This window comes from Humulus lupulus, chromosome 5, assembly GCF_963169125.1.
Source record: "Humulus lupulus chromosome 5, drHumLupu1.1, whole genome shotgun sequence".
Taxonomy (NCBI): Eukaryota; Viridiplantae; Streptophyta; class Magnoliopsida; order Rosales; family Cannabaceae; genus Humulus; species Humulus lupulus.
Window position 1 is genome coordinate 221531743 of NC_084797.1, and position 21613 is coordinate 221553355.

Below are 21613 nucleotides of genomic sequence, written 5' to 3' on the forward strand. Positions count from 1 at the left end.
AAGTTGTGATACGCACATCTTTGACAGATGACAATCATGGTAGAAAGTTTGTTGGATTCCCTAAATATAAGGCAACAAACTCTAAAAATATTCTTATGATATGAGAGTAGTTTCTCCAAATCTCAACTAATTCTGTTAATGGGCTATTTGGTTGACAACTGTCATAACAACCTCATTAACTTAAGTGTTATTTTTCTTTCCTTGGTCTATAAAAAAGGACAACTATAGAATCCACTTGTTAGTATAGAGAAAATTCAGTTGAAACAGCAGAAACACCAGATTAGAAGAGAGAGAGAGCCCAAGCGTGGAAATCAAGATTGAGTATTGAGAAATGTTGTGAGAGCTGGGTTTGGGGAACTGTATTGAGAATCACAACTGTTGGGAAAGTGCTTGCTGGGATTGAGAGGAAAATACCTGTGTGATTGAGTGTTTAGAGAGTTTGATCCAAGATTGTTCCAAGAAGCTCCATTGATGTCTACTCATTTCGTTGATTGAATAAAGAGGAGATAGTGATTCCTAAAACTGGATTAGGTTCAAGATCACATTGATCTTGTTCTGAACCAGTATATATATTTGTGTTGATTTATGCTTTCATATTTTTCGATTTCTAATTGTTTGATAATTAGTCTTATTGATTTGTGTTCTTAGATTCATCTCTGGTTTACCGAGATCCATCTGAGGTGCTTGAACTGAGAAATTTATCCTCATTTCCAACATATGAATTTGTCGTTAATCTGAGATTTGTTTTTATAAGAAACATTCAATAAATACATTTTTCTTTTAACGGAGAAATGTAGATAATGGGTGTAGATTTTTGAAGTTGATTGACCCTCCTACTGGACAAAGATCTAATATAGATTTGGGTAGATTTATGAGAAAATTAGAACAAATGGAAGAATATTTGGGAGGGCTGCAAAAGATGAAGAAATTGATAGAATTTTTTATGGTATAAAATATCTAAAATTTTGGCGTTAGTTTTTATTTATTGTTGAAATAGGAATTTTTTTTTTTTTTGAAAAAAAAAAAACGGTGTAAGCTTCTTGTAATTTTGAGTATATTAATGACAACATGATGATATATATATATATATATATATATATATTACTCTGTTTAGGGTTTTCTTATCAAGTGAATGTGTACCCCATTTACTACAAAATATTCTCATTGTGAAAAAATATGTAAGTTACATATGGTCACCGTAAGATCCAGATAATTGTTGAAAAATTGTGAGCTTTACTATTGTTCAAGGCAAGCTACCAATTTTACAAGAAACAAGTTCAAAAATAATAATCATATAAGCAAAACTATCAAGTGATGACAGACAGCAAACTAAATAAGCAAAACAAGTGATAAATCCTAAAACAAGTCCTGCATTACAGCAAACTAATCCATTTAACTGAATTGTTCTAAAGCATATTCCAAACCATTTAACCAACTTGTTATAAGCCCAAGTTACATAAAAGGTGCCAATACATCAGCTGAAAGAACCAGTACATGTTCCAACTCATAAAACATATTCAGAAAAGGTTCTCGTTCCAAATTTACAAAAAAATCAAAATATTTCCCAAAATATACTCTAAACCAACTGTTTTTTTAGGGTCAAATCATATTTCTTTTTCTTGCTTGCTTGTTCTGTCTTGGATGTACTTCTGGTATGGTCCCAACATTGAAATCTAATTTTCTTCTCCTAATTGATGCTTTAAAAGCAGTATAGTTTGACCCTCCATTGCAGTAATCCGTGGACTTTTCCTTAATAGTTGACGACAAGGGTTTGGATTCAACATGATTGTTGGCTGAACCTCCAAATTAGCCTCAGTTGTTGGACCTTGAGTAGGAACATCCTCAGGTGTAGCCTCATTACACTTAAAGTGAAACCAAAAAAAAGCAGTTAGTAGCAAATGAAAATATAAATGTAATTAGTAACAAGTAAAAATAACAATTAACTTACTTTTGGCTATTCGTTCCACAGGTTCTGAAGTTGTGCCATTCTTTACCACAGCCACTACATCTCATTTTCACATACATTCTTTTCATTTTGTTTCCTCCTGGTGGGACCATTTCATCAAGGTCAACCTTTCTTGATTTCTTGATGCTATCAGGTTGTACTTTGCACATTCACTACTACAAAATCACCTTTTTAGGATACATTTTTAGAACACTCACATAAATGCGAGTTCTAAAAAAGTCTCCTGGACTTTTTAGGACTCGCATCGCGAGTCCTTAAAGAATTTGTTTTAGGACTCGCGGAGCGAGTCCTAAAAACTATGTGTGTCCTAAATATTTGAGATTTTTTTTTAAAACAAATACCTCCTGGACTTTTTAGGACTCGCATTGCGAGTCCTAAAAACTTATGTGTATTCTAAAAGTTTAAATTTAAAAAAAATTCAAATTCCCTCCAATTTTCCTTAAAAACTGTTTTAAGACTCGCAATGAGTGTCCTAAAAATATATGTGGATCCTAAAAAACCTTAATAGAAAATTTAAGTGTAATATTAGTGGTGACTTTTAAGGACTCACTTTGGGTGTCCTAAAAACTTTTAAGTAAAAAATAATAAATAAATGAATAAATTAATGCTTTATTTTAATAACTAAATTAAAAAAACAGATTTTTTTTTATTTTTTAAAAAAAGAAATGAAAATTGAATTTTATTTATTTGGGGTTATACCCAAATATTGTATTTAAAAAAAAAATTTGACCTAATAAACTAAATCCTAACCCTAAAAGCTTCAGCCCCTGCCGACCCTCTCTTCCCTCTCTTCTCCCCTGCCCTGTCGACCCTCTATTCTCCCTCAGCCTTTCCATGCGTCTCCCTTAGTTTCAGACTCGCACCTGGCCGCACATGGACGCCGTTGACGAGATCTGTGGCTCGCTCAAGCAGATGTGGAGAGGCTCGCTGCAACGGTGGCTCGCGGCTCACGATGAGGCGGTGGCTCGCGAAGGGGCTCGCTGCAACGGTGGCTCACAGAGGCGGTGGCTTGCTGTAACAGTGGTTCGCAGAGGGGCTCGCTGCAACGGTGGCTCACAGAGGCGGTGGCTTGCAAGCGGGTCTTCATTTTCAAGTGGTGGCTGCAGGCAGGTCTTCATTTTCAGGTGATGGCTGGTTGTGTTTGGTTGGATTTTCAGTGTTGTATTTGGTTGGATCTTTATGTTAATGGAAAAATTTAGTTTGGATTTGTATGTCCATGGAAAAGTTTCGGATATGCTATTGATGTTGATTGTATATAATCATATAATATTCATGGTGTAGATTAATGTTTGCTAGTTATCTCAAGAATGTTTGCTTTGATTTTGTTTTTGAGTATCTTTAATATATTCATTCAGCTAACTATAGGAATATTTCTAATATTTTCTATAATTTATTTATTTTAAATATATAAGTATATATTTATTATTCATTCAATAATAATGAAATCTAAAAAAAATTGGGCATTTTACCCAAATATTGATTTATAAAATAAAATTATAATTAATTAAATGGTACTCAGAAATTTTTTAGGACACACATTGTGAGTCCTAAAAAGTTTTTTTTTGTAGTAGTGAAAACTTTTTAGGACTCGCAATGTGAGTCCTAAAAACATTATTTTAGGACTCGCAATGCGAGTCCTAAAAATATTCTTTTAGGACTCCCAACGCGAGTCCTAAAAAACCCCAGTTTTTTAAGGCTCTCAAATAAAGGACTCGCGCCCCGCGAGTCCTAAAAAGTCTTTTTTGTAGTAGTGATTGGTTCTTGACTATGGAGTGGTATGAGATTCGTCAATAATCTCTCGCCTATTACTAACATCCATCGGAACACAAATGCAATCCTTGCACCTTAGTGTATCCATCTCATAAACTGTAAAGTCCTTAGCCACTCCAGCTAGGATGTCCTCCTTATGCTTCACTAATTGAGAATCACCCATTCGACCCCTCCTTTATCCTCTCCAATAGTGTAGATTGTAAAGTAATGTTGGCTAACTGACCCACCACCAACTCTATTCTCGCTCTGGTCATATCCTCTGTCAACTCTATTGATATCTATTTCGAACTAAATAATTGTCTCAGACTTCTCTGACTCAAAGTATCTGCTACCACATTGGCTTTCCTTGGATGATAGAGAATCTCATAATCATAATCATTTACCAATTCCAACCAACGTCTCTGTCTCATGTTCAAATCCTTCTGTGTGAAAAATGACTTCAAACTCTTGTGATTAGTGTATATTTCACACTTCTCCCCATACATATAACGTTACCACACCTTCAGTGTGAATACCACTACCGCCAACTCTAAGTCATGAGTAGGGTACTGCTGCTCATACTCCTTCAACTATCTTGAGGCATAGACAATCACCTTACCTGCCTGCATCAGAACATAGCCTAACCCATGTCTCGAAGCATCACAATAAACTACAAACTTCTCATGATCCAAAGGAAGACTAAAACTGGAGCAATAATCAACCGCCGCTTCAACTTGTGGAAGCAGTTCTCAGACATGTCAGACCAAACAAACTTCAAATTGTTGCGTGTCAACTCAGTCAATGGCCTTGCAATCCTCGAGAACCCTTCCACAAAACGTCGATAATATCCCACCAAATTCAGGATACTTCTAATCTTTGAAGCACTTCTTAGCCTTGGTTAATCTCTCACCGCCTCTATCTTGGTCGGATCCACCATAATCTCGCCCTTACTGACAATATGACCAAGAAATGCCACTTGAGGAAACCAGAACTTGCAGCTCTTGAACTTGGCATATAACATGTGCTCTCTTAACCTCTGTAATACAAACGAAGATGTTACTCATGTTCTGTCTTTGATTGAGAGTATTTCAAAATGTCGTCGATGAACACAACCACGAACCTATCCATATATTCTTTGAACACCCTCTTCATCAGATCCATGAACGCTGCAGGGGGATTGGTCAGTCCAAAGGACATGACCAAAAAATCATAATGCTCTTACCTCGTGCAAAAGGTTGTCTTCAGAATATCCTCCTCTTTGATCCTCATTTGGTGATATTAAACTTCGAAAACACTTCCTTACCCTGCAACTGGTCAAATAAGTCATAAATCATAGCTAGCTGATACTTGTTCTTGATGGTCACCTTATTCAACTCCCGATAGTTGATACACATATTTAACGATCCATCTTTCATCTTCACAAACATCAGTGGTGCACCCCACGGTGAGAAACTAGGTCTGACGAACCCCAAGTCAACTAACTCCTGCAACTGAACCTTCAATTCTTTTAATTTCGCTGGAGTCATTCTATACAGTGCCTAAGATATTGGTTCTGTTCCTGGTGCCAACCCTATCATAAAATTAATCTCCCGATGCGGCGGTAACCCCAGTACATAATCTGGACACATCTAGAAACTCATAACCCAATCTAATCTCCCTTATCGGACTAGTACATCCTTCGTGGTATCCACCACACTAGTTAGGAATCCTATGCAACCTCATTGCAATAGGTCTCTAGCCTTCAACGCTGAGATTATAGGAATGTGAGGCCCGTTCACAGAACCCACAAACACAAATAGGTCCTCTTCTTCAAGCTTGAAAGTCACCATCTATGGTTGCCTCATACTTAGCCAACCAATCCATACCCAAAATCATATCAAAATCCTCCATCACTAACTCAATCAAAGCTACAGACAACTCCCTACTATCTACCGCTACCGTTAGTGATGTGATCCATCTCCTAGAGACTACCAATTCCCTAGTAGGCAGCAAAGTCCCAAACCCTAAAGCATACAATTTACAAGGTCTACAAAGTTTTTCTTTACTAGAAACAAACGAATGTGTAGCACCAGAATCAATCAATACAGTATAGGAGGAACCAACGCTAGAAATCTGACATGTCACTATTGACGGACTAGCCTCGGCCTCTAACTACGTCAACATGAACACTCGAGCTGGAATCAAGTTGTCACCCCTCTTTGGTTCCTCCTTCGACTACACACAGTCCTTCTTGAGATGTCGAACCACACCACATAGGAAACATTCCTTGGCAAGACATTCTCCCAAGTGGTGTCTCCTACATCAATCGTACTTTGGATAACTTCTCCAGTTTTGACCTCCGCCTTGGCGACCACCATGAGTGCCCCTAAATCTCTTTTTTGTACCAGGGGTACTAACTGTGTCTATGGTCTTCCTTTTCTTATCAATGGGGCCTCCGCCCTTACTAGACCCTATAAACGGAGGCACCACCCTCCGAGAATCGCGCCTTGCGGCGCCCTCTCTTTAGATCTTGTCCTCAACGCCGTCAACAATAAGGGCTTTCTCTACTACCTAAGTGTAAGTGGTCACTCCAGGTACAAAGGTAATTCTGACACCCCGACTATCATAGAGTTTAGCCCCTGAACAAAATTTTCCTTCCTAGTCACATCGGTTGGCACCAAGTCAAAGGCGAACTTGGCCAACCTATCAAACTTCAAAGCATACTCTGTAACAGACATATTACCCTGAACCAAATTCACAAACTCATCGATCCATCTAGTTTGAACTGCTTCATTTTAATACTTCTCATTAAACAAGTCCTTAAACTCTTCTGTAGTGTCTTGGAATTTTACTTAGCTAGATAGTAGTAGTAGTAGCTTAGTATTTTAGTTTTCGTGGTTATTGGTTCAAGCCGAGATTTAGTTGGAAACTCATAGAGATAGTTATGGATTTTATAAGTTTAGCCTATAATTTAGAAATATTAATTTTAACATAAGGTTTGATTAATATAGCTGGTCCTAGAAATGATATTTATTATAACCTAATGTTTAGATAGAATAATTAAGAACGTGACACTTGTCACATGCATGTTTATTAAGGATTTTAGATGAATAAATTAATAAAGGATAAACCTAGGAAGTCTAGAACCTTCCCTCAGCGATTAGGATTACGTTTTACTCGATGAAAATGGTTTAAACAAACTTCAAGTGTGCTGAAAGTATGCAAAAACGTGTTTGATATATCAGCGTATACCGATATATCGCAGCTATAGGAGCCGATATATCGGCTATGGGTGATACGGAAGACACATCGACTTCGCACAAATGAAAACACAGAGTCTCGTGACAAAGGGGGAGGCGATATATCACCTATAAGGGGCGATATATCGGTTCCACTTGTATGTTTTGAAAATTCTTGGAATCCGAGCTAGAAACAACCCTCAACAACTTGGACTTGCTCTTGAATGTTTTTGATCGAGTTCTGAGCATCTGTTGAACATAACATTTAAATTTTATTCAATTTTTTTATTCATTTTAAAAGGAGTTAGTTTCACTCCTTGAACTCTATAAATATGACCTTTCACTCAGCCATTTGCATCATCATTCAAGTATTCTTCAGAGCCTCCAAGCTGCTAACTTCATTCTAGAGAGAAACACTAGGGTTTTGGGGTTAAAAGCTTTCCAATCTAAGCTTTTCTAAACACTTGGTGTTGACCCTCGTTTTGGTTAACTGACACGGAGTCAAACGCTTGATGTGATAAAAAGTATTGAATAAGATCTAATGGCTAGAAAAATAAACGACGCAACAATTTATAGTGGTTCGGCCCCAAGAATTGGTAATGACCTACGTCCACTTAAGCTTTTATTGATCTTGGTTCTCAAAGGAGTGATCAAAGAACTAGGGTTCTTCGAGTTTCACAAGCCTTAGAGGAATGAGAATTCTCTTCTAAAGCATAAAACAAAAATCAGCCAAAAAGTCCCTCCCTTGAGCTTTTCTCTCTATTTATAGGCTCAAGGAGGGTTACATGAATTAGTTAAAGATATTTTTCCCTAACTAATCGGATAATCAGGTATAAATGGAAATAATCTCGGATATGACTATAATTTTACAAGATTACTCATAAAGATATGGATTATACGAGCAATCTGGTTGTATATAAAACTCAAATGACGTGTCAGGGGAACATCCCTGATCGATGGTCGAACAGAACCTCTGCCAGGTGTCAGCCACGTCTTGAAAATACTTGCCACATCATCCACACCTGTTTTTTGGATAACATTTGCCCCACGAGTTAATTTATTACGACCAACAATAAATATACTTTAGGAAAATGACCCTTCGATTACCCCACCAAATCTGTCAGAGTAGATCGTGCCTCCTTGGAAAAAGTGACCTACCCACGTCCAATCATGCCTTTTTGGTTCCCAAGCAAACCTTTGACGGCTATCACTCTTCCCCATGCTTCGAAAAAGGGGAACTTATGATTGCCTCTTTTTAACATATCTTAGACAATATATATAGCTTCTAGAATGTCCTTTTCACTCTTTACAAGCTATCTTTCCGTCAAGAACTCCCTAGACAGAGCCCAGAAATTTCTCCGAAGTTCATCTTTCGTCGTTCCAGGAATCTGCTGTTCGCACACCTAGACTCAAAATTTCTTCAAGACTTCACAATCTTCATACAGGTAAATTTCAGAACCTTTGCACCCTTTACCTTGCTGGGCATGTCTGTTTACGCTAGCTTTTTTTTAGGCTTTGAAATAGTATCGAGTTCTTGAGTAAAAAAATAGGAAAATTGGACGTTTGCTTGCTGATGTTAGGTATGGTAGAGCATCCTTGTTTTATAGGGGTTATGAATCAGTTTGATAGTCGAGATCATAGATTTAGGACGTAAAATCGAAGTAAAAATTCAATTTTTAGGCTAGCTGAAAAACTGTGTTTTTCCCGCCCTTACTGGAGTTGAAAACCTTTTTTAGAAAAAACTTTTTACTTTCACTTTTTGATCTATTTTTCAAACTGTTCATACAAAAATTTCAATTTTCTCGTTAGAATGCTGCTGTATAAAAGTTATACTTTTGTACACGAACAGCGTTATTCTAACCGACTTTTTAGGCTTTTCTTTCTCACTTCCCCCTTTTTCTGTTTGCAGCTTTTAATGCCAGATTTGTGGGGAGGTGAAAGGTCGATTGACGACGACCTGCTCGCACAGCTGCTCGAGGGCGAAGAGGAACCAGCTCAGCGAATCCAAGAGATTCCCTTTTCGCGAATTTCTCCTCCAAGACCCCAACCAACTTCTGCCAGCATGGGTCGTGCTAAGACTACCGCCAAGAAGAAGAAACACCCTTTGAATCCACTAGCCTAGCCTGGCCCGCAGGATGGGGTTCCCTCAACCAGTGGTCGAGACAATAATGCTCCCGACCCTCACATCCACGTCAGGGCCCGTCCTCGGTATTCAGTTCTTCCCGACGTCAGGTGGTATCTTTCCCCACTCAGTCAGGTAACCCCTAGGATGCTAGCCAACTGCTTCAGAAAATACGGCCTTTCTGGGGTAACCCTCAAAATCCCCACTGCAGACAAGCGGGCGAATTTTCCTGGAGGCGTTTACAGCGCCTGGTCGAGATATCACATAGAGGCTGAGGCTACCCTTCCTCTCCATCCATTCTTCCAGGGGGTGGCGAACTATTTTGGAGTTGCCCCCTTCCAAATCACACCAAATTGATATAGAATGCTTGCTGCACTCTATATCCTTTATAACCACAAGAAATGGCCAGAGCCTACCCATCACAAGGTCAATTACCTTTTTGACCTTAAGTCCAACCCCCGAAAATCTGGTACTGGTTTCTTTTACTTTTGTCACCAGGAGACCAACCGAACCTTCCTGAGTGACACAACCCATATTTCAAACGTGGGGAAGTTGTAGAGTCCAAGAACTTTACTTAGATAGTTAGATAGTAGTATTATAGTAATTATAGTATTATCTTTATGACTGTGGATTTTTGGTTCAAACCAGGATTTAATTGGACACTCATAGTAGTACTTGTAGATTTTCTAAGTTTAATCTATAGTTTAAAAATATTAATTTTAACCTAAGGTTTGATTAATATGACTGATATTGAGGATAATATTTATTATACTATAAGGTTTAGATAAGAACCAATAGGATTTTAAGCACATGTTATGTATGGGTTATTAATGATTAAGTATTTTGAGGATTAAATTTATGAAGGGTAAAATTTGAATACTCTAAGGTCAGTCAGCAGCTTTGAAAACGTTTAAGGGCTTAGTCAAGGCTGTTTACTCAATTCAAATTAAGCTAAAAATGTGTAATTTCGTGTTTAAATAATCAGCGTATGCCGATATATCGCAGCTACAGGGGGCAATATATCGCAGCACGTAGATACGGAAAACACGAAACGATGCACGTTTGCCTCGGGCATAATGGTCCAGGCGATATATCGCCTATAGGGGGCGATATATCGCCTCCTTCAGCATATTTTGAATGTTTTCAAAATCGTTTCCCATTCAAACCTTCAACCTCTTGATAAGTCCAGCACCTTTCTGAACGAGTCTTCAGCATCTGCTGAACGATAATTCAAATTATTTTCACTTAATAAGCCATTATTTTTATTCAAGTTAAATTAAGATCCTTTCATTCCTAAACTCTATAAATAGGACCTAGTACCCAGCCATTATTCATCTTTTGCTCTAATTTCAGAGGCTGCAAGTTGCTAGGTGAGTGTGAGAGTGTAAACACTTGGGTTGGGAATCATAAGCTTGATCATCATAAGCTTATCAAACACTTGGGGAAGTAAGGTTTCATAGTATTTCGGTTCGAGGTTTAGATTGGTCTTACAAGTCTTCAAGGTATTTCCACACCTTAGGTCATTGGTATTATTTTATTTTAAGTTCTCATAGTCTTCTACTCAGCCTTCTAACCTTAATCTTTATTTTGGTTAGGAAATCTAAGAACTTGCACATAAGTTTTTGGTAAGTATTTTCTCAATGGTTTAGTCCTTCCATTCCTTTCATTTCTCTTCTTCACTATACTCACTCTTTTTCAAATGGTTCTTAGGAGTGTTCCAAAGTCCCAACTCTGTCCTCTTATCCCGATATTTTTGGTAAGGAAAATAGGATAGAATTCATATGTTATATGTTTTATATGTTATCTTATGTTTTTATGTTATGAAATGTGTTATGTTATGTATGTATGTAGGCTTGGGCATATGACCCATATGACTAACAAGCCCCAAACGGATTATGGGCATATGACCTACTTAGCTAGTAGGACCCCACTAATCTAATGGGCATATGACTTGTTTAGTCTATGGGACCCCAAGTAATAATGGCCATTATAGTATGTGTATGATATAAGTGTTATGTTATGTTTTTATGTTTCTTATGAAATTTATGTATATGAACTATGTGTTAGATTTTCCTTGCTGGGCATTAGGCTCATTCCTTTTTGTTTATATGTGCAGGAAAGTAGTCTTAGTGGCGGGAAAGGTTCTTGGAAGCTTGGAGAATGTGTATTGAGGCAGAATGGATTCAAGAGCCGAGCGTTTCGATTCGAGGATGTAGTTTTGTTTTATGGTTTTTACATGTATTTTTCCGCACTATTTATGTAATCTCTTTTCATTTCAATTAAGATATGTTTTGTTTTTAAAACAATGGGATCCCATATCCTAACCTAAATTTTATGTAAGTTTAACTCTTATTTTTACAAGTTTCTTAATAAAGTCATGGTATTTTCACTTGTAAGTTTTATTAAGGATTAGTATGTATAGTTTTCGTTAATGGTCCAAAAGTCTAGAGTAGTTGTGTCGTTACAGAAGTACAGTCAGGAGTATTTCCTCACATCTGACATGGTTGCAATAAACCTGGCCTTCACTCGAGGAGGTAAAAGTCTTTTTCCACTGGTCGCTGTTTTTACTTAACATTTTTCTTTGCATTTTTCTGAAACTTCTTGTGTTTTTCAGGCCCATGGTTGTGACCAGACCCAACACCAGACATGGTGTTGAGGTCTGCCATGTTGGCCAGCATGACAGACGTTGAGAAGAGCGTCAAATCTCTGGTCACCGAGGCCAACTTGAGGCTAGTTGGCCTCATGGCCCTTCACCAGGATGTGAGGGAACCTGCAGCAGGAAGTGCCACTACCGAGGAAAATCCTGAGCAGCAACCACCAGAGTCTCCTCCCTGACGGAGACCGACTGGGGTTACAATCAGGGAACCTGTTGGCACCCCTCTAGCAGAAAGGTCTTCTACCCCTAAAGGAAAGGGAAAACAAAAGGCGACTGAGCTCGTCATTGACTTAGATGAGTCCTCTGACGAAAATGGTACAGTTATTTTATTCTTAGATAGCTTGCCAATTCCCTGTCACTTATTTGACGCGGACGACAATTTTACATATACTCCAAACCTAGGGCCAGACTTCATAATGCCAGAGAGTGAGTGTATGACTAGTGGAGTCAATAGTATAGCGACTAGTAGTAATAGCTCGGGTATTGGACTTTACTTCTTTATTTCTTTTCTGATGCAACATAACTTGTTACCCATTTTGGCTCATTGTTTGCATGTTAACTTATTTTGCAGAAATGGCCTCTGCTAATGTCTTTGACATCTACTATACTCAGGAGGAGGAAGAAGTCCCCCTGGTTCGCAAGAGGAAGTTGTCCAGGCAACATGACGCGGAGTCCAGCCAAATGCCCTCGGCCAAGAAGAACCGAGCCTCGGGCTCTCCGGCGGAGGGGCCTGCTGCCCAAGATATCGAACAACATCATCTCGAGCAGGAGGTTCCACCTTCAAATGCTCCAGCTGCCAAAACTCCATCACCCCAGCCCCTACCGAACAAACACAACAGGTTGGGGGGGCTTCAATTGGGACGGAACTGTTACACCGTGCCCTGAGATCTGCCAAGGACCGCCTGGCCAAAATCCTCAAACATGACCACTGCAAAGAGGCTATGGCTGGGACAGAGGAAATGGGGGTCGATCAGATCATCAACAGGGCCCTGAACGAGACTGCCAGTGTAAGCATCTTACTTCTCTTTGCATAAAATATGATTTTTCTGAAATCTGTCTAACACTTATTTTTTGCGTAGGCCATGCTAACTTTAACGGCTGCCCACCTGCGCTCGGGTGCCAGCATCGAGTAGTCCCGTGCTTGAGAGTTCAAGTTGATGGAGGAACTTCAAGCCGCGGAGGCAAGGCACGCAGGGGTGCTGGAAGTGGTGACCCAGCAGAAGGACTCTTTGGTTGCGGATCTAGTGAAGAAACAGGTCTCTCTGGAAAGTGCTAGAAAAAAAAATAGAGGAATACGAGGAGGCCAGTCGAATCCACTGGCACAAAGTCAAAAGGCTCTAGGAGGAAAATCTTGCAAAAGACAAGAGCATTGCCAGTCTCAAGAGCCAAGTGGAGCAACTCAAGCTCACGAACACCAAGGACCTAGAAAGGTACAAGAATGCGACACTTCGATGCTTTTACGACTTCTGGAAGCATAACCAAAGTGCCAATTTTGGCTACCTTCCAGAGGACGCTAGGAAAGCTGAGCTGGCTCGCTGCGCTGCCGAAGAGAGGGCCAGAGTTCCTGCCTCCCCCAAGATTTCGTTGGCCACGGGGATGGATGGAGGGGAAGCTGCAGAAGACGCAGTTAACCAAGATGCTCCCCAAGATCCTCCTGCTGCTCCGTAGCTTGTTTTCTACTTATTTTATTTTCTTTTTCTTACATGACCCACAGGTCATGATGTTAAGACAATGTTTATTTTCTTATTGCTACATGCGCAACTTTTCCTTTTAACTTAACATTTACATCCGAGTAGTATTGCTCGCGGTGTAAAAGAATTCTTTTGATATTATAATAGTTTTACTTTATTATAACATCTGTTCGCATGACCGAACTTAGCATAGTACTTTGGTTTGACTTAACAAAATATATAAAATTTTGAAAAATACTCTAAGTACCGTAGCATGCTTTTACTTATTTTGCTCATGTGTTTACATACCTTTTGGTATGCTTTGCTTTCTATGTGCCTTATATGCCCCCCAAGTGATCGAGGAGCTTTAGGTCCTTTGTCACTTGCCTTGACCAAAACCTGTACGATCATCACTGCTCGGTTTAAATCATGAAAATTGTAATACAGCAAAACAACACACGTAATGAGCAAATATTTGTAAAAAATTACAAAGTTTGGCAAGAATGACTGGCTGCGCACAGTCCCTTATAATTCTCATATTAAATGGACTAAACATGTCTTTACGAGTGATCTTAAAAAGATCTTACACTTATAAGCGATTAGCCATATTTCATGACCAACCCTTTTTCAAAACTTGTAAAAAAAGTAAAAATAAATACAAGCCAGTCCTTTAAGAAGGACTGTTTATTGATAATACTTGCGCAGGTGTTCTCCATTCCAATAACATGGAACGAGATCTCCATTCAAGTGTGCAAGTTTGTAAGTGCCTGGATGAATGACTTCTTCAATCTGGTAAGGTCCTTCCCAGTTTGGTCCGAGTACTCCAGCAGCTTGGTCGCGGGTGTTTAAGAAAACTCTTCGAAGTACCAAGTCCCCGACGGTGAACTTTCTTTCTCTTACTTTGGAGTTAAAATACCGCGCGACTTTTTGCTGGTACGCAGCTACTCAGAGCTGGGAATTTTCTCGTCTCTCATCGACTAGGTCTAGGGACCCCATCAACAATTGGCTATTCTGGCCTTTTTCGTATGTTATTCTTCGATGGGAAGGTGGATTCAACTCGACAGGCAACATGGCCGCGTACCCGTTTGCTAAGGAAAACGGGGTATGACCTGTTGCTGTTCGGTGGGATGTTCTGTACGACTAGAGGACTTCAGGAAATTGTTCTGGCCATGCTCCTTTAGCTTCCTCGAGCCTTTTCTTCAAGGTATCTTTCAATGTTTTATTTACTGCTTCGACTTGCCCATTTTCTTGGGGATGAGCAACTGAAGAAAAGCTCTTGATGATGCCATGTCTTTCGCAGAAGTCTGTGAACAAGTCACTATCAAACTGGGTGCCATTGTCCGAGACAATCTTTCTTGGCAATCCATATCGACAAAAAATGTTTTTGATAACAAAGTCAAGTACTTTCTTTGTCGTTATGGTTGCTAGCGGTTCAGCCTCGGCCCATTTTGTGAAGTAGTCGACAGCTACCACTGCATATTTCACACCACCTTTCCCTGTTGGCAAGGACCCGATTAAGTCTATACCCCATACTGCGAAGGGCCATGGACTTTGCATTTGTTTTAACTCGTTGGGAGCCGCTCGTGGGATCTTGGAAAAACGCTGACACTTATCACACTTTCGCACGAACTCCATCGAGTCCTCATTCATCGTTGGCCAGAAATATCCCTGCCTTAGGATCTTTTTTGATAGGCTTTGCCCCCTAGCGTGGTCTCCACAGAAGCCTTCGTGCACCTCCTTCATTAGCTCTTTATCTTTTTCTGGTGTAACACATCTGAGCAGTGGCATCGAGTATCCTCTTTGGTACAAAATACCATCGACCAGGATATACCTTGCAGACTGTCTCTGAAGGGTCCTGGCTTTGTTTCTATCTGCTGGTAGTGTGCCGTTCGTGAGATACTCTAAGAATGGTGCCATCCATGTATCTGCTAACTGGACAACCATATTGGTTTCGTCTGCTCGTATGCTTGGTGTGCATAGCCGCTCAACTGGCACTATATTTAAAGTATCAACATCTTTTACACTCGCGAGTTTGGCTAGGGCATTTGCGTTTGAATTCTGATCTCGAGGTATATGCTGGAGGGTATATTTTTCAAATTGTGCCAACATATCCTTTGTTTTGTTTAGATAAGCTACGATTTTTAGGCCTCGTGCTTGGTATTCCCCTAAGACCTAATTCACTACCAGCTGTGAATCACTGTAGATATCCAGCACTCTTATGTTCATGTCTTTGGCTATCCTTAATCCAGCGAGTAGGGCTTCATATTCAGCTTCGTTGTTTGAAGCGGTGAAATCAAACCTAATTGCGCAGTGAAATTGATGCCCTTCTGGTGTTATCAATATCACTCCTGCTCCTGCGTGGGATTCGTTGGATGATCCGTCTGTGAATAGTTTCCACGAAGGAGCTTCAACTTGAGGCTCAGGCGCACTAGGCTTTTCACCATGTTCGTTATCTGGGAGTTCAGTAAATTTAGCAATGAAGTCAGCCAAGACCTGTCCTTTTATTGCTGCTCGCGGCGAGTATGCTATGTCGAACTGCCCAAGTTTGGCTGCCCACTTGAACAAACGACCAGCAACTTCTGGCTTTTGCAAAACTTTCTGAAGGGGCTGGTCAGTCAAGACTGTGATTGGATGGGCTTGGAATTAAGGATGTAACTTCCTTGAGGCCAAAATTAGACAGTAGGCTAATCTTTCAATGGGAGGATATCTCAATTTGGCTCCGATTAACCTCTTGCTTACATAATACACTGCATTTTGTACGCCTTCTTCTTCCCTTACTAACACCGCACTAGCAGCATATTCGGTGATCGCCGAGTATATGAACAAAGTTTCCCCATCTATCGGCTTTGATAAGACGGGAGGTTGCGCCATGTGGGCTTTTAAGGCTTGGAAAGCCTGTTCGCAGTCTTCAGAACACTTGAACTTCTTGTTGCCTCTAAGTAGATTAAAGAAAGGAACGCACTTATCTGTTGATTTTGAAATGAATCTACTGAGCGCGGCAATCCTTCCAGTCAAACTTTGCACTTCTTTGATCTTCATTGGCGATTTCATATCGATTAGAGCCTTGATCTTCTCGGGAATAGCCTCGATTCCTCTCGAGTTGACAATGAACCCCAAGAACTTCCCTGATCCTACTCCGAAGGAACATTTGAGAGGATTTAGCTTCATCTGATATTTGTTCAGAACATTGAAACACTCTTATAAATCCTTCACATGTCCTTTGACCTTTTTGACTTCACCAGCATGTCATCAACGTACACCTCCATGTTTATCCCGATCAACTCCTTAAACATGTGGTTAACTAGTCGCTGGTAAGTCGCACCAACATTTTTCAACCCGAAGAGCATTACTTTGTAACAATATAGCCCTGTATCGGTCTGAAAGGTAGTGTGATCCTCATCAGGGGGATGCATAATAATCTGATTGTACCCTGAGTATGCATCCATGAAGGAGAGGATCTCATGGCCTGCAGTTGCATCGACCAGCTGGACGATCCTTGGGAGTGACAAGCAATCTTTAGGGCAGGCTTTGTTAAGGTCTGTGAAATCCACGCAGGTCTGCCATTTGCCATTCGGCTTGGGAACTAGCACTGGATTAGAGACCCACGATGGATAAAACACCACCCTGATGAACCCATTCTCCTTCAGTTTTTCAACTTCTTCCTTTAAGGCTTTTGATCTGTCTTTATCGAGCAGCCTTCTTTTCTGTTGCACGGGTGGAAAGCTTTTGTTGACGTTCAGGACATGGCTGATGATTGCAGGATCTATCCCAACCATGTCTTTATGTGATAAGACGAAAACTTCCTGGTTTTTCCTAAAAAATTCCACTAGTGCATATTTTGTTGTTGTTTCTAAATTTTTCCCAACCTTTACAACTCTGGTCAGAAACTCTTCGTCAAGCTGGACCTCCTCAAGGTCCTCGACAGGTCCTATATCTTCTTCAAAATCCCCAAAGCGAGGATCTAAGTCTCTATCCTCACTTTGGGCAACACCCTATTTGGTGACTTCATCACCTGATTGGGCTTGTACATCAATGGCCATATGCAAATTTTCTGGGGGAGCACTCCTCGACATACCCTTCTTGGCCTTAGTGATTGAGGCATTGTAGCACTCCCTTACTTCCCTCTAGTTTCCCAATACGCGTCCTACCCCTGCGTCTGTTGGGAATTTCATGGCTAAGTGCCATATAGAGGTGACGGCCCAAAGGTCGACCAGTATTGGCCTTCAATTACTGCATTGTGGGCCAAAGGATAATCAACTACTATAAAAGTAATGAGTAATGTCCTGGTGGCGGGCGTAGTACCTGCTGTTACTGGAAGCCTGATTGACCTGGTTGGAGTGAGTCCCTCACCAGAGAAACCATAAATTTTTTGGTTGCAAGGCTCCAAGTCCTTTGTGGACAACTTCATTCGTTCCAGCAAAGATTTATATAGGATGTTAACCGAACTTCCTGTATCGACCAATACTCTTTTCACCATCATATTGGCAATCTGAACGTCCACGACCAGCGGATCGGAATGTGGGAACCGGACATGATGGGCATCATTATCAGAGAAATTTATTGCATCGTCCTCCGTTCGAGCCTTTTTCGTTGCCCGATCCTCCACAGTCATCATCTCGATGTCCTGTTCATGGCGTAGGGTCTGAGAGTATCGTTCCCTTGCCTTTTCGCTGTTTCCCGAAAGGTGCGGGCCTCCATAGATGGTGAGTAAGGTGCCTGCCACGGGATCAGGCTGTAAAGGTGGCGAGCGTTGGCGTGCAGGCGCCTGCTCGTTGCCACCCGAAGCCTCTCGTTGGGAATTTCCTGCGGTTCGCACGTATTTCCTCAAGTGTCCTTGTCTAATAAGGAACTGGATTTCGTCCTTCAGCTGGTTACATTCGTTTGTATCGTGTCCATAGTCATTGTGAAAACGACAGAACTTAGTTGTATCCCTTTTCGAAATATCCTTTCGAATGGGAGCGGGTCTTTTGTAGGGTACATTGAAACTTATGGCCTGATACACCTCTGCTCGAGATTCAACAAGGGTGATATAGTTAGTGAACCATGGTTCATAATGGTTGCCCTTGGAGCGCTTACTCTCAGAGGTAGAGGGATCGTTATGGGGCCTCTTCCCCCCATTCTTGCCGCTGCCATTCCTGTTGCCTTTGCCGTTGCCGTTGGGCTTTGACCCATTGGCTGCTTTGGCAGGGTCTTCAGTCCCTTTATCCTTATTTGGGGTCTTTCCCTCGCTGGCAATTGCATCATCGAGCTTGATGTATCAATCAGCTCGATCCAAAAATTCTTGGGTAGTTTTAACCCCATGCTTCCTGAGACTACTCCAAAGAGGCGTACGGTGCCTAACTCCTGCAGTTAGGGCCATCATTTTACCTTTGTCTCCCACTATTTTGGTCCCAGCTGCTGCTCGCATGAAACGATGGACATAATCTTTCAGTGGTTCTCCTTCTTGCTGGCGTATCTCGACTAGCTGATTTGCTTCAGTAGGGTGCACTCGACCAGCGTAGAATTGTCTGTAAAACTCCTTTACGAACATCTCCCAAGATACAATATTTGCAGGAGGAAACTTAAAGAACCACTCCTGTGCAGCATCAGAAAGTGTTGCAGGGAAGATCCTGCATCGAGCGCCTTCAGACACCTTCTGAATGTCCATTTGTATCTTAAACTTGTTGACATGAGATACTGGGTCGCCATATCCGTCAAAGTTCGGAAGTGGGGGCATTTTAAACTTACTGGGGGTCTCAGCCATGGCGATCCTTTGTATGAAAAGAGTGCCCCTTCTCCTGTCATACTCGATATGAGATGTTCTTCCCCCGACCAGCTGTTGCATTGCTTGGTTCAGGGCATCAATTTGGGCCTGAACGGCCTCAGGAATTGCCAGGGCCTCTGGCGCCGGGGGAATGTACTCGTCGTGCTGTTCTCGGTGGTCGTTGAGTACATCCCTTAGATTGTCATCTCTTCGCTGCTGCTCGCTGGCTCCGAGCCGGCTAAAGACGTTGTTTTGTCTGGGCTGCCCCCCGGCATTGTGTCCTGCATGTCGATTTTCTCTAGGTGGGGGGCTTCTTCCTCCACCTCTCTCCTCGTCTCTCTGACTAGCATTCCCTCTGCCTGATTCGGCCTCATTGTAGTCGTGGCCATCTCTGAACCTTGATTGGCTATGGTGGGACCGACTGTTTCCTCAGTTGCCTACTTGGGATGGAGCTTCCCGAGCGTTAGGGGGAGGCCTGCGCTGGTCGGTGGGTCCCCATGCATTATCATGCTGTGGGGGGCCTCTGACCGCAGAGCCTATCTCTGAGTTCCTGTTGTTGCCAGAAGGACATTGCCCTCTGCTCGGTGGGTGCGACTTTTCACCCCCCGGGCGTCTAGGGCTGCGGGGCATCTACCCAGACCTATTCTACCTTGGATGTGGGGGATTGCCTCGACCATCCTGGGATGGAGGCCACGTCTCAGGGTCCCTAGGTGGGACATCATCCTGAGGCATGGTGGTTACTCCGGCCTTTCAGGGCTTGTTGGCTGGAGCGGAGGACTAGGATTGGGACCTCTTTGAGGTGGCCCATTTGGGGGTTGGTCAGGCTGCGAAGCAGGCGCAGGCTGATTCCTAGCCAATTGGAGGGCTGCTTCAAGGGCTTCCATGGAATCCCTCTGACGACGGTCCATCTCCGCCTGTCTTTCACTCAGCTTTTGGCATTGGCGCTCTATTTCCCTTTGCTGTGATGCCATTATCTCGATGGAACTCTCTTGATTGGACCTTAGAGCGGCCGACTGATCTTGCAACACCCCTAGTGTTGTCTTCAGGGCCTCAGAGTCTACTTCCTCCTCATCGAACTCTAAATGAGGTTCATCTTCAGCCATGTTTGGTGGAGGAGGCTGGGTTGGAGCGGCAGCAGCCTATCTAGTTTTCTTGGATGTTTTTGCCATTAGTACCTTCAACGATTTCTTCTCAAGCTCTCAATGAAAGCACCAGAATGTTGACCCTTGTTTTGGTCAGCTAACACGGAGTCAAACGCTTGATGTGATAAAAAGTATTGAATAAGATCTAATGGCTAGAAAAATAAACAACACAACAATTTATAGTGGTTCGACCCCAAGAATTGGTAATGACCTATGTCCACTTAAGCTTTTATTGATCTTGGTTCTCAAAGGAGTGATCAAAGAACTAGGGTTCTTCGAGTTTCACAAGCCTTAGAGGAATGAGTAATACCACCAGAATTCTCTTCTAAAGCATAAAAAAAAAATCAGCCAAAAAGTCCCTCCCTTGAGCTATTTCTCTCTATTTATAGGCTCAAGGAGGGTTACATGAATTAGTTAAAGATATTTTTCCCTAACTAATTGGATAATCATGTATAAATGGAAATAATCTCGGATATGCCTATAATTTTACAAGATTACTCATAAAGATATGGATTATACGAGCATTCTGGTCGTATATAAAACTCAAATGACATGTCAGGGGAACATCCCTGATCGATGGTCGAACAGAACCTCTGCCAGGTGTCAACCACGTGTTGAAAATACTTGCCACGTCATCCACACCTATTTTTTGGATAACACTTGGGAAGTAAGATAAAGTGATATTTTAGTATTGAGGTGTAGATCAATGTTCTAATCCATCCAAGGTATTATTTATCCTCAGGTTTAGTTCCTTATAGTTCCTCTTATTATTTTCATTTTCTTCCAAATCCTAACTTGTTGTAGTGGCTTTTGGTTAGGAGTTTGAGTTTCTTGAAACTTAAGGTTTTGGGTAAGTTCTTATCTTGATGGTTTAGATCTTCTTTTCATCTTTATTTCTTTAGAAAACTTATGGATTTTACTGTTTGGTTTTAGGAGTTTCCAATCTCGCTCTTTGCTTTACAGTTTATAATAAAGTTATGGTTATTGCATATGTATGTTTTCCTTAAGATTAGTGTCTATGTATAGTAGTTATTAATGGTCCAAAATCTAGAATAGATGGGTCGTTACATGCAGCTGCTCGACCCCCATGGTTGGGAATATCTCAGAGGAACTAGGGTTGTAGCCCTGCTTTTGCCGCTGTGGCCGGCTGAATGTAACTTTTGATGTATATTCACCTTTTTAAAAGTTTGGTTGTAATATTTTGGGATCCCATAAATGTTTGAATCTTTTTTAATGAAAGTCAATGGTTCTTTTGATCAAGATTTTTAACCATAACCCTTGACATAAACCATAGTTACACATTTTAAAAAAAAATGACTTGGTTAGCAAGTTTGACACAATTTAAAG

The 21613-nt window shown here is 41.1% G+C and overlaps 1 protein-coding gene and 1 long non-coding RNA gene across 2 annotated transcripts; both read left to right on the top strand.

The window, feature by feature from the left end:
- The first annotated feature begins 2667 nt into the window (after positions 1 to 2667).
- On the top strand, positions 2668 to 11451 carry LOC133778220 (uncharacterized). The gene is made up of 2 exons (XM_062218091.1): positions 2668 to 3090; positions 11172 to 11451. Exons 1-2 carry the CDS (start codon positions 2840 to 2842, stop codon positions 11224 to 11226), a joined length of 306 nt encoding a protein of 101 aa, XP_062074075.1. The 5' UTR covers positions 2668 to 2839; the 3' UTR covers positions 11227 to 11451.
- A 231-nt stretch (positions 11452 to 11682) lies between these two features.
- Positions 11683 to 13565, top strand: LOC133833987 (uncharacterized). Its single transcript, XR_009893253.1, has 3 exons — positions 11683 to 12026; positions 12283 to 12718; positions 12791 to 13565. It is a non-coding gene; the product is annotated as an uncharacterized LOC133833987 (long non-coding RNA).
- The last annotated feature ends 8048 nt before the right edge of the window (positions 13566 to 21613 follow it).